This window comes from Neomonachus schauinslandi, chromosome 1, assembly GCF_002201575.2.
Source record: "Neomonachus schauinslandi chromosome 1, ASM220157v2, whole genome shotgun sequence".
NCBI classification, from domain to species: Eukaryota; Metazoa; Chordata; class Mammalia; order Carnivora; family Phocidae; genus Neomonachus; species Neomonachus schauinslandi.
The window spans coordinates 65,471,512-65,486,060 of NC_058403.1; the positions used below are offsets into that span (position 1 = coordinate 65,471,512).

Here is a 14,549-nt window from a genome sequence, read left to right on the forward strand (position 1 = left end):
TGATTAATCTCATTTATTCCTCATCAACAGTTTCTTAGAAGCTAACACATTCAAATTTTATTTTATTTATTTAATATTTATATTTACTATTATTTCTCTTTTTTTTTTAAATTTATTTATTTGAGAGAGAGAGAATGAGAGACAGAGAGCATGAGAGGGAGGAGGGTCAGAGGGAGAAGCAGACTCCCTGCCGAGCAGGGAGCCCGATGCGGGACTCGATCCCGGGACTCCAGGATCATGACCTGAGCCGAAGGCAGTCGCTTAACCAACTGAGCCACCCAGGCGCCCCTATATTTACTATTATTTATTTAACTTATCTGTTATTTTTCTGTTCTATTTTTAGAACTGAAGGCAGAAGCTAGTCTAATGGACCAGATGAGTAGTTGTGATAGTTCATCGGATTCCAAAAGTTCATCATCTTCAAGTAGTGAGGATAGTTCCAGTGACTCAGACGATGAAGAGTGCAGATCCTCTCCTTCTGATCCAGGGAATTATATCTCAGGACATCCTGCCATGTCTGCCATGCCGCATTGCAGGATTCCTGATATGGATGCTGGCCAGAATAGATCTCATGACAACAGTAGCCTTCTGATGAATACTTTAAGTAAGTATATATAAACATGAGTAATTGGAAAAGTAAGAATTCACAGTGGAGCCATAGTGATTATGATCTAAAATTTGGATAAAAAGAAAAAACTCTTATTTTATTCATTTGATACTATGATTAACCATTACCTTTTTGTTGAATCATTCCTTTTCTTTTGACTTTGTGACGTAATGTCTTACTGGTTTTTCTCCTGTCTCTCTAGATACATTTCTCTTTCTCCTTTGACAGTTTAGAATCTTCTACTTAGTCATTAGAGCTGGAGTTCTCAAGTCTTAATTCTAGGTCCTTTTTTCTTTTTACTCCACATTCTTTCCCTAGGTAATCTCCTCCATATTTCTGTTGTAATTAGTACTTATGTATAGATAACTTGTAAATTTGCATCTCTGACCCAGACCTATGAGCTCTGGAAACAAGTAGGTCCAACAGCATCTTTTAGTAGGGGCATCCCAAATTCACTTTGTCTAAAACCAACTTATAATTATTGGCTCACAGTGTTTCCTCTTAGTGAAAGGCAGGATTCATCTAATGATACAATCCAGAAGCCTAATTGTATGCAAGGATTTACTTCCTCTCCCTTTTTATAGTGTAGTCAGTCCTTCATCAAGTCCTGTTTATTTTACCTCCTTAATATTTCTCAAATTCATCTACTTCTCTGCATCTCCACTACTATCACTCTAATTCCACTTGCTGTTATTTCTTGCTTTTAACTCTGCAGTGACTTTCTAACTGGTTCACCCCTTACCTAGTCAAACCCATTTTTGCTTCATTATGTACATTGCAGCCATTTTGATCTTTTCATAATTAAAATATAACTTGTCACCCCTCCTGCTTTAAACTTTTCAATAGCTAGTACAGTTGACCCTTAAGCAACATAGGTTTGAACTGTGCAGGTCCACTTATACGTGGATTTTTTTTTCAATAGACTTTTTTTTTGGTACTATCAATGTATTTTCTTTTCCTTTTGATTTTCTTAATGTTATTAAGAATATGTATATGTAATACATGTAACATAGAAATTATGTGTTAATCGACTGTTTCTACTATCAGTAAGGCCTCTGGTCAACAGTAGGTTATTAGTAGTTAAGTATTTGTGGGGTCAAAAGTTATATGCAAATTTTTCACCATAGAGGGTCAGCTCCCCTAATCCCCCCCACATTATTCAAGGGTCATTTGTAATTTCTTTTATGATAGACACAAAACATCTTGCTATAATGGTCTTGCTCCTTCTGTTCTAGCAACATTTACCTAATTTTTGCCACTGTACTCAAATACTTTCACCCACAGAAACACTTCCTTCCTTTCAGAATGTAGTTAGTTTTTTCTCCTTTAGATTACAATTCAAGGCATACTTTATCAAGGACACCTTCATGACAAGGTCAAATCCCCTTTTTGTAGAACTTCAGAGCAATATCTCGTTTATATCAAATGTCATAATTATAAAATTATATCTTTTGTGTGATTTGCTTTCTTCTAAACATAAGCTCCAGGAGGACACCAATTATGTTTATTTTTTGCCTATTGAATATTAGCATCTAACACAGTACCTGATACATAGTAGATGCTCAATAAATACTTTGTAATGAAAGCCTACGGGTTGATACTCTCAGGGACTTTCTGTTTACTTAAAGCTAATCTCACTGTGTTAATTAATAATAATAAAGAAAGCAGCTAGGAAGGATTGACTCCAGCTCTAGCTAAATAACAGAACTAAAGAAGGAAGGAGCCAAGTCTGGGTGGCAGAGAAAGTGAGACTATGAATTAAATAGGGACCAGGAAAGGTCTTTGGAACTTCCAGTTATTAATGTTGTTAGTGCTTCCTACCTCAAGAGGTAAAATTGGAGCGTCTGATTTCTTGAATGGCCAAATAATGACAAAAGTTTCAATTGACCAGGAGGATAAAGAATTACAAATTTGTATGCCCATAATAATGTATCTTCACCATTTATGTGCATATATATTAAAATATGTAGTTGTATGTATATGTGAGTGTATATATATATATAAAATAAAAATTGATAGATGAAGGAGATATTGACAAGTCTCTGTCATAATGGAAGATTTAATGCACCTGTAATCAAGCGGACAAAATTTAGTAAGGGTATAAAATCCTTGAACAACATAATTAACATGCCTATTCTAATAGTAAATAAGAATTCTACAGTTCAAAATGTGAAGCGGACATTCTTTTAAGGCATATATAAAACATTTTAGAAATTACTTCCTACTGAGACAAAGGAAATAACATTATTTCAATTCACATTTTATTGATCATATTATGGACTATAATACAATGAAAACATAAACAACAAAAATTATTTTTTTAATCTTTTTTTTTAAAGATTTTATTTATTTATTCATGAGAGACAGAGAGAGAGAGAGGCAGAGGGAGAAGCAGGCTCCCAAGGAGCAAGGGAGCCCGATGAGGGACTTGATCCCAGGACCCTGAGATCATGACCTGAGCCGAAGGCAGACGCTTAACCATCTGAGCCACCCAGGCGCCCACAACAAAAATTATTTTAAAATGCATGCTTGGAAACTTCAAAGCACATGCCTAATAACTACATGTTAAAAGGGAACTATAAGGAAATTATAAAATATTTACAATTAAGCAATATCAAAAATCATATCTCAGTAATTTGAGGATGCAGCCAAAATGATACAGGGAAATTTATAGACTCAAAATCTTCTTTATTTAAAAAAAAAAATTGAAAACAAATGAGTGAAAGATTCATCTTGAGGAAAAAACAATATAATTTTAAGCTTAAAGCAGAGAAAGAAATACAGGTTAGAATCAAAACTATAGGTAACAAAGAAATATTAGAGAATAAACAAAACTAAAAGCAATTTATTGAAAAGAAATAAAAAGACCATTTGGGGCACCTGGGTAGCTCAGTTGGTTAAGTGTCTGCCTTCAGGTCATGATCTCAGGATGCTGGGATCGAGCTCCGGGTGGGGCTCCCTGCTCAGTGGGGAGTCTGCTTCTCCCTCTGACCTTTCCCCCACTCCCACTGGTGCTCGCTCACTCTTGTGCATTTTCTCTCTCTCAAATAAATAAATAAAATCTTTAAAAAAAAAAAAAAGACCAACCTCTAACAAGAACTGATGAAGAAAAAGAGAAAAGACAGAAACAATGTTAGGAATGAAAAAATGGATAAAATTATAGCTATAGTATGTTTTATTTTTTAAATTATACAAATTTTACAAACATTTCATCCCAGTAAATTTGGGATAGAAATGGATGATTTTTCTAGAAAAAGTGTCATCAAATATGATTCAAAGAGAAATGGAAAGCCTGAAGAAACCAGCAATAGTTAATGTCTCTTCCTCCTCCTCCCTAGATGCTGGAAAACTGAAGATTGTTTTACAGATGAATTTTAACAAATATTCAAGGAACAAATAATTCTTATCTTCTACAAACTGTTTCAGAGAATAGAAAAGCAGGGAAAGCAACCCAGTTCTTTTATAATTTTAGGATAATCTCAATATCAAAACCAAACAGGAACAAGACAAAAAACAATGTAGAATAATTTTATTTAAGAACCTAGTTACAGGGGTGCCTGGGTGGCTCAGTCAGTTAAGTGTTTGCCTTTGGCTCAGGTTGTGATCTTGAGGTCCCGGGATTGAGCTCCAGGTCAGGCTCCCTGCTCAGCGGGAAGTCTGCTTCTCCCTCTCCATCTGCCCTTCCCTCACCCCTACTCATGTGATCTCTCTCTCTCTCAAATAAATTAATAAAATCTTTAAAAAAAGAACGTAGTTACAAAATTACTAAGGAAGATACTAGAAAATTGAATAACCCATGCACTTAAAACAAGCAAGCTAAGTCATGACCAAATAAGGGTCATCACAGAAATGTAAGAAATGTGAAATATCTGAAATGGTAGCAATATAATTCACCACATTAAGAGATTATAGGAATAAAGTCACATGATCATTTTTAGCAAATTTGATTTTGACAAAATATAGTATTTATTAATTTTAAAACTTTTACCAAAGGTCTAATATAAGGAAATTTCTTTAACTTCATAAAAGTTAATTACAAAAAACAAAACTATTGCTGACATGGTAATTTAGACTGTACAAGCATTCTCATTCAAATTAGGAAGAAGACAAGGAAGACTGGTATCATGATTTCTATTCAACATTGTACTGAATGTTCTAGCAAATGCAATAAAACAAGTAAAAGAAATGAGATAGAAGAATTGAAAACAAGAAAGAAAATGTAGTTGTCTACATAAAAAATTCAGGAACATCAACAAACTATAGAAATAATAAAATAATTGTGGATGCAAAAATTATATGCAAAAGTCAGTAGTGATTTGTTATACTAGTAGTAACCATTTGGGATTTCTCAAAAAAAAAAAAATAATGTATTTCTTTTTCTGTTATATTTTATCCAAATCAAAGTTTCCTAATAAGAGGAAATAAACCCTCTTACTGTTACTACAATGATCTCATTTCTCAACCTTTTTTTTTTTTTCGTTTCTCAACCTTATCAGACCCAATACCATCTTTTATAACAGGTATTTTAAAGTCCCCTTTAACTATCTTGAGATGAATTTCATAACTTAATATCACCTAGGTACATACATCTTTGAAAATAACAAGGTAATAGTAAGACAAAATTAAAATAACTTTATAGTAAAGTAATACACATTCTACTTTGTAAAATGTTCAAGCATGGCTATAGTAGAAGACAACAAAGTAGCCATATGTTTGCATGTACTTTTAAATAATAAATTTATTTATTTATTAAAAGATTGTTTTATTTGCATGTAGTTGACACACAATGTTACATTTCAACATAGTGATTCCACAAGTTTATGGAATATGCTGTGCTCACCTCAAGTTTAGCTACCATCTGTCACTATGCAATTATAATATCAATGACTATATTCCTTATGGTATGCCTTTTATTCCTGTGACTTATTCATTCCATAATTGGAAGCCTGTGTCTCCCACTTACCTGCACCCATTTTGCCTGTCCTTATTTCTCCTCCCTTCTTGCAACCCTCAGTTCTCTGGAGTTATAGGTCTGATTCTGCTTTTTGTTCATTTTTTTTTTAGATTCCACATATAAGTGAAATTTTATGGTATTTGTCTTTCTCAGTCTTCTTCCACTTAGCATAATAACTTCTAGGTCCATCCATGTCATCACAAATGTAATGATCTCATCCTTTTTATGGCTGCATAATATTCCATTGTGGATATATAACACATATTCTTTATCCTTCTGAGTCTTAGGTTGCTTCCATATCTGGGCTATTGTAAATAACGCTGCAATAAACATAGAGGTGCATATATCTTTTTGAAATAGGGTTTACATTTTCTTTGGGTAAATACCCAGTGGTGGAATTATTGGATCATATAGTGTTTCTATTCTTAATTTTTTTGAGGAACCTCCATACCGTTTTCCAGTGGATGCACCAATTTACATTCCCACCAACAGTGTATGAGGGTTACTTTTTCTCCTCATCCCCACCAACACTTGTTATTTATTGTCTTTTTGATTTTAGCCATTTTGACAAGTGTAAGGTGATACCTCATTTTGGTTTTGATTTGCATTTCCCTGATGATGAGCGATTTTGAGCATCTTTTCATGGGTCTGTTGGCTGTCTGTATGACTTATTTGGAAAACTGTCTGTTTGGATCTTCTACCCATTTTTTTTTTCTTTCAAGATTTTATTTAAATTCAAGTCAGTTCACATATAGTATAATATTAGCTTCAGGGATAGAATTTAGTTATCCATCAGTTGCACATAACACCCGGAGCTCATTACATCAAGTGCCCTACTTATTGCCCATCACCCAATTATCCCACCTCCCCTCCAGCAAACTTCAGTTTGTTCCCTATATATAAGAGTCTCTTATGGTTTGCCTCCCTCTCTGTCTTTATCTAACTTTATTTTTCCCTCTCTTCCCCATGTTCATCTGTTTTATTTCTTAAATTCAACATATGAATGTAATCATATGGTATTTGTCTTTCTCTGACTGAATTATTTTGCTTAGCATAATACACTCTAGCTCCATCCGACTCATTGCAAATGGCAAGATTTCATTCTTTTTGGTGGCTGAATAATATCCATTGTGTATGTATACCACATCTTCTTTATCCACTCATCAGTTGATGGACATTGGGGCTCTTTCCATGTTTTGACTATTGCGGATAGTTCTTTTATACACATTGGGGTGCATGTGCCCCTTTGAATCTTATTTTTGTATCCTTTGGATAAATACCTAATAGTGCAAGAGTTGGGTTGTAGGGTAGTTCTATTTTTAACTTTTTGAGGAACCTCCATACTGTTTTCCAGAGTGGCTGCATCAGTTTGCATTCCCACCATCAATGTTAAGAGGGTTCTCCTTTCTCCACATCCTCACCAACATCTGTTGTTTCCTGGCTTGTTAACTTTAGCCATTCTGGCTGGTGTGAGGTGGTATCTCATTGTGGTTTTGATTTGTATTTCCCTGATGATCAGTGTTGAGCATTTTTTCATCTGTCTTTTAGCCATTTATATGCCTTCTTTGGAGAAATGTCTGTTCATGTCTTCTGCCCATTTCTTAACTGGATTTTTTTTTTATTTTTGGGGTGTTGAGTTTTATAAGTTCTTTATAGATTTTGGATATGAGCCCTTTATCCAATATGTCATTTGCAAATATCATCTCCTATTCCATAGGCTGCCTTTTAGTTTTGTTGATTGTTTCCTTTGCTGTGCAGAAGCTTTTTATCTTGATGAGTCCTGGTAGTTCATTTTTGCTTTTGTTTCCCTTGCCTCGGGACATGTGTCTAGTAAGAAGTTGCTGCAGCCAAGGTCAAAGAGGTTGCTGCCCATGTTCTTCTCTAGGATTTTGATGGATTCCTGTCTCACATTTAGGTCTTTAATTCCTTTAGAATTTATTTTTGTGTATGGTGTAAGAAAGTGGTCCAGTTTCATTCTTCTGCATGTAGCTGTCCAATTTTCCCAACACTCCTTGAAGAGAATATCTTTTTTCCAATGGATATTCTTTCCTGCTTTGTCAAAAATTAGTTGACCATATAGTTGTGGGTCCATTTCTGGATTCTCTGCTCTGTTCCATTGATCTATATGTCTGTTTTTGTGCCAGTACCATACTGTTTTGATGATTACAGCTTTGTAATACAGCTTCAAGTCCAGAATTGTGGTGTCTCCCACTTTGCTCTTCTTTTTCTTCCTTTTTTTAAAATTTAAATTTGTTAGTTAACATATACTGCAATATTAGTTTCAGGAGTAGAATTCAGTGATTCCTCACTTACATGTAACACTCAGTGCTCATCACAAGTGCCCTCTTTAATACCCATTACCTATCTAGCCGGTCCTCCACCCACCTCCCTCCATCAACCCTGTTTGTTCTCTGTCAAGAGTCACTTATGGCTTGTTTAAAGACAAATACCATCTGATCTCACTCATATGTGGAATTTAAGAAAGAAAACAGATAAACATATGGGAAGGGGAAAAGGAAAAAAAGGAGAGAGGGAAACAAGCTCTTCTTTTTCAACATTACTTTAGCTATTCAGGGTCTTTTCTGGTTCCATGAAAATTTTAGAATTGTCTGTTCTATCTCTGTGAAAAATGTTAGTGTTATTTTGATAGGGATTGCATTAAATGTGTAGATTGCTTTGGGAAGTATAGACATTTTAACAATATTTGTTCTTCCAATCCATGAGCGTGGAATGTTTTTCCTTTTCTTTGTGTCTTCCTCAATTTCTTTCATAGGTGTTCTGTAGGTTTCAGAGTGCAGATTTTTTACCTCTTTAGTTAGGTTTATTCCTAGGTATCTTACAGTTTTTGGTGCAATTGCAAATGGGATTGTTTCCTTGATTTCTCTTTCTACTGCTTCATTATTGGTGTATAGAAATGCAGCAGACTTCTGTGTGTTGATTTTATATCCTGTGACTTTGCTGAATTCCTATATTAGTTCTAGCAATTTTTTGGTGGAGTTTTTTGGGTTTTCTACATAGAGTATCATGTCGTTTGTGAAGAGTGAAAGTTTGACTTCTTCCTTGCTAATTCGGATGCCTTTTATTTCTTTTTGTTGTCTGACTGCTGAGGCCAGGACTTCTAGGACTATGTTGAACAACAGTGGTGAGAGTGGCCATCCCTGTCTTTTTCCTGACCTTAGGGGAAATGCTCTCAGTTTTTCCCCATTGAGCATGATAATAGCCATGGGTCTTTCATATATGGCCTTTATGATGTTGAGGTATGTTCCTTCTATCCCTACTTTCTTCAGGGTTTTTTTTTTTTTTTAAGATTTTATTTATTTATTTGTCAGAAAGAGAGAGCACAAGCAGGGGGAGAGGCAGGCAGAAGGAGAAGCTCCTTGCTCCTCAGCAAGGAGCCTAATGCAGAACTCGATCCCAGGACCCTGGGATCATGACCTGGGCCTAAGGCAGATGCTTAACCAACTGAGCCACCCAGGCATCCCTTCTTCAGGGTTTTTATCAAGAGAAGATGATGTATTTTGTCAAATGCTTTTTCTGCATCTATTGAGAGGGTCATATGGTTCTTATCCTTTCTTTTATTAATGTGGTGTATCATGATGATTGATTTGCAGATGTTGAACCACCCCTGCATCCCAGGAATAAATCCCACTTGGTCATGGTAAATAGTTCTTTTAATGTGCTGTTGGATTTGATTAGCTAGTAACATGTTGAGAATTTTTGCATCCGTGTTTATCAGGGGTATGGTCTGTAATTCTCCTTTGTAGTGGGGTCTTTTTCTGGTTTTGGAATCGAGGTAATGCTGGCCTCGTAGAATGAGTTTGGAAGTTTTCCTTCCATTTCTGTTTTTTGGAACAGTTTAAAAAGAATAAGTATTAATTCTTTAAATGTTTGGTAGAATTCCCCTGGGAAACCATCTGGCCCTGGACTCCTGTTTGTTGGGCGAATTGATTACTGATTCAATTTCTTAACTGGTTATGGGCCTTTTCAAATTTTCTATTTCTTCTGCTTCAGTTTTGGTAGTTTATATGTTTTTAGGAATTTATCCATTTCTTCCAGATTGCCTAATTCATTGGCATATGATTACTCATAATATTCTCTTAATAGTTGTTTGTATTTCTTCAGTGTTGGTTGTGATCTCTCCTCTTTCATTCATGATTTTATTTATTTGGGTCATTTCTCTTTTCTTTTTGATAAGTCTGACTAGGGGGATATCAATTTTGTTAATTCTTTCAGAGAACCAGCTCCTACTCTCATTGACCTGTTCTACTGTATTTTTGGTTTCTATATCATTTATTTCTGCTCTGATCTTTGTTATTTCTTTTCTCCTGCTGAATTTAGGCTTTATTTGCTGTTCTTTTTCCAGCTCCTTCAGGTGTAAGATTAGGTTGTATATTTGAGACTTTTCTTGCTTCTTGAGGAAGGCCTGTATTGCTATGTACTTCCCTCTTAGGACCACCTTTGCTGCATCCCAAAGATTTTATACTGTCATGTTTTCATTTTCATTTGCTTCCATGTATTTTTTTAAATTCTTATTTAATTTCCTAGTTAACCCATTCATTCTTTAATAGGGTATTCTTTAACCTCCATGTATTTGTGGTCTTTCCAAATTTTTTCTTGTGGTTGACTTCAAGTTTCATAGCATTGTGATCTGAAAATTTGCATGGCATAATCTCAGTCTTTTTACACTGTTTGAGACCTGACTGGTGACCCACTATGTGATCTATTCTGGAGAATGTTCCACATGTACTTGAAAAGAATGTGTATTCTGCTGCTTTAGGATGAAATGCTCAGAATATAACTGTTAAGTCCATCTGGTTCAGTGTGTCATTCAAAGCCCTTCTTTCCTTCTTGATCTTCAGCTTACATGATCTGTCCATTGCTGTGAGTGGGATGTTAAAGTCCCTACTATTATTGTGTTATTATCAATGAGTTTAAGTTTGTTATTAATTGGTTTATATTTTTGGCTGCTCCCAAGTTAGGGGCATAAATATTTACAATTGTTAGATCTTCCTGTTGGATAGACCCCTTTATTATGATATAGTGCCCTTCTTCATCTCTTATTACAGTCTTTGGGTTAAAATCTAGTTTGTCTGATATAAGTATGGCTACTCCTGCTTTCTTTTGATGTCCATTAGCATGACAAATCATTCTCCATCCCCTCACTTTCAATCTGGAGGTTTCTTTGGGTCTAAAATGAGTCTCCTGTAAGCAGCATTATCGATGGGTCTTGTTTGTTTTTTGGATTTTTTTTTTTAATCCATTCTGCTTCCCTGTTTCTTTTGTTTGGAGCATTTAGTCCATTTACATTCATAGTAACTATTGAAAGATGAATTTAGCGCCATTGTATTACCTGTAAAGTTGCTGTTTCCGTAGATTGTCTCTGTTTCTTTCTAGTCTTTGTTGCTTCGGGTCTCACTCTCCTGCTCAAAGGGTCACCTTTCATATTTCTTGCAGAGCTGGTTTAGTGTTTACAAACTCTTTTAGTTTTTGCTTGTCTTGGAAACTCTTTATCTCTCCTTCTATTCTGAATGACAGCCTTGCTGGATAAAGTATTCCCAGCTGCATATTTTCCCATTTAGTATGTTGAATATATCATGCCAGTCCTTTGTGGCCTGCCACGTCTCTGTGGACAGGTCTGCTGCTAACCTTGTGTGTCTACCCTTGTAGGCTAAGGACTTTTTCTCCTGAGCTGCTTTCAGAATTTTCTCTTTATCTTTTTTTTTGCAGGTTTCACTATGATATGTTGTGGTGGTCACCTGTTTTTGTTGATTTCTGAGGGAAATTCTCTGTGCCTCTTGGACTAAAATGCCTGTTTCCTTCCCCCAGATTAGTTAAGTTCTCAGCTATAATTTGTTCAAATAAACCTCCTGCCCCTTTTTCCCATTCTTCTTTTTCTGGGACTCCTATGATACAGATATTTTTCACTTTATGGAATCACCGAGTTCCCTAGGTCTTCCTTCATGATCTAATAGTTTTGTTTTCCTCTTTTTTTCAGCTTCATTATTTTCCTTAATTTTATCTTCTATATCACCTATTCATTCCTGTTTCTTCCATCTTCATTGTGATTATATCCAGCCTGTTCTGTATCTCAGTTATAGCATTTTTAATTTCAGCCTGACTAGTCTTTAGGTCCTTTTATCTCTGCAGCAAGGGTCTCTTTGGTGTCTTCTATGCTTTTTTCAAGTCCAGCTAGTAATCTTATAACTGTTGATTTAAATTCTTGTTTAGACATATTGTTTATATCTGCTTAGAGCAAGTCCCTGGCTGTGATATCTTCCTGACCTTTCTTTCGGGGAGAATTCCTCCATCTTGTCATTTTGGCCAAGTTTCTGTCTTGTGTGTGTTATGAAAGCTTGTTATGTTTCCTGCACCTGAGAGTAATGCTATATTAAAAAAGAGTCGTACATTGTCCAAGGCCTGGCACTTCAAGAAGTGTTTCTAGTGTAAGCTGTGTGCACTCTGCTGTTGCATTTTGACTGCTCTTTCCCTCAGGTCAGTCCTGAGGATGGTAATACTGTGCATATAACCTGTACAACATGAAGTCTATTAACAAAAGTGGAACTTGGGACATTTGGATTTGACCTAAGAAACTTATTATGGGCATCATATCAAGTTGAACATTCTTATGCCATAGAATAGTTGTGTAATAAGTGGAAACTTAATCCTTGAAAAGTATCAAATGGTCATGGGAACCAGATACACAAAAGAAGCTTTAGCAGATTTATTTATCAAATAACGTAATAATAGTTCTGGAGTTCATGCAGTGGAGTGAGCTCTCTTACAACAACTTATTTATGGCCTAGAAACTACTCCTCTTAAATTGGGTATTAGCTTCAAATTATGCCAGCTTTTTGTTGATTTTGGAGTAGTTTAAAAATATGAGAATGTTTTTAGCCATTGTAATTTACTACTCAAATGATATTATCCAATCCCGTATCTTCAAAAAAATCCCTGCAGTTGGTGACTCCCAAATCTTTATTTCCAGGAGTAACCTCTACCTGGAGCTCCAGACTTATATATCCAATTGCCTATAACATATTTACTTGAATATTTACTGTGTATCTCAAATGTGTCATGTTGAAAATTGAACTTGTGATTTTTCTCACACAATCTTGTTCCCCTGGCATTTCTTATCTCAGTAAATGATACCACCATCCAGTTGTTTAGATCAGAAACACTGGGGCTCTTTCTTCACTTCTCTTTCTCTCAAGCCCTATATTCAGTACTTTTGATAGTCATGTAAGTTCTTTCTTTATATTATAAACCCGACTTCTTAGCACCACCTCCACCTGAGCCACCTGAGTCAAAGCCTATATTATTTCTTATGTGAGAAACTGCAATACAATTATAGTATATTATAGTATATATATACCATTATAACATATTCATGTTAAACAACATTTCAAGTCAGTTGCTTGCTTAAAATTTTCTGATGAATTCCCATACATTTCAAACAAAATCCAAAGTTTTTATCATAACCTAGAAATCAGTCTTCTGGATATCTGGATATCTTTCTGACCTCATTTCCTATCATTTCTTCCTCATTCATTCCACTCTGGCTGCAGGGCCTTCTCGCAGTCAGAGAACATAGCAAGCACGCTTCTGCCTTGGGGCATTTGTATTTGCTGTTCTCTGAGCCTGGACAGTATCTGCCCCCCATCCACATTGTTATGACTTTCTCTCTACAGTTGGATCTCTGTTCAAATGTCACCCTTCAAGGAGGCCTTATCAACTATCCTATCTAAAATAGCACCTCTCACCACTCTTCTCATACCCATCTTCATTTTTCATAGTATTTATTCCTACTTGGCATCATCTTATATATTTGTTTGTTTACTGCCTGTTTTCCCCACTGGAATGTAAGTTCCATTGCTGTAAGCACATCATTGAATTACAAACAGAACCAAGGATGAGTTACTCTTAACATATACTATTTAATATTTTGACTGAGGGCGCCTGGGTGGCTCAGTCGTTAAGCGTCTGCCTTCGGCTCAGGTCATGATCCCAGGGTCCTGGGATCGAGTCCCACATCGGGCTCCCTCCTCGGGGGGAAGCCTGCTTCTCCCTCTCCCACTCCCACTGCTTGTGTTCCTGCTCTCGCTATCTCTGTCTCTGTCAAATAAATAAATAAAATCTTTAAAAAAAAAAAATAATAATATTTTGACTGAATTTTATGTACAAAATTGCATAACATTCCACTCTTCAAAATGATTTAGGCTGATCTTCTAAACCACATTTTTTCTTATTACCTGATGTAACTAAATCAGTGGGAGTAACAGAGGAGGTGGTGTTGGTATGTGAAAGAAGACTAAAAAAGATGCCAGGTGATACCAAAACTATGCTGAAGATTGATGGTGTATGTTTTCTTTACAAGCAGTATTAATTTTGGGAATTACCAATGATGTGACTAAATTATAGGATAAGCAATCTAATTATTAATGACAAAATGCTAGCTAAACAGAATCACCCATGGTGTCATATTTCGCATGATATTTATGTTATCCAAAAGTAAATATATTGAATATGAAAATATTAAATACTTAATTACTACACTTTTGCTATTTTTTTATTCTAGGAAATGATTTGCAGCTGAGTGAATCAGGAAGTGACAGTGATGATTGAAGAAACATTCAGCTATAAATATAAAATTTGTAAGACGTGATAATTTATTTTATATTAACAATAAAGATTCCTAATACTGAAGAAAATGTATCTTAACTTTTGATGATAAAAGAAATTTAATTTGGTTCAGAATTTTCATTTGATGTTATATTTTTGACCTTTTTAAAGTATGAGCATTTTCATGTGCTTTCCATTTATTAGGTTTTACAGATGAGAAAACAGACGTTAGGTAACTTGCCCACATGTTATTAGTTAATAAGTAGCAGATCAGGTGTTCTAGAGTTCAATGCTCTGCTTTAAACCACTGCTGTCTCCCAATTGTGAAATGTCAAAGCAATTGATTTATAATAAATGCCCATGGTTTTA

General features: G+C 35.3%; 1 protein-coding gene across 1 annotated transcript in view; it reads left to right on the forward strand.

The window, feature by feature from the left end:
* Positions 1 to 14,183, forward strand: part of EAF2 (ELL associated factor 2) — a 47,102-nt gene extending 32,919 nt beyond the window's left edge. Inside the window, exons 5-6 of the mRNA XM_021692667.1 lie at positions 344 to 604; positions 14,137 to 14,183. Of these exons, the coding sequence (XP_021548342.1) occupies positions 344 to 604; positions 14,137 to 14,183 (308 nt within the window). The remainder of the gene's footprint in view (positions 1 to 343; positions 605 to 14,136) is intronic.
* The last annotated feature ends 366 nt before the right edge of the window (positions 14,184 to 14,549 follow it).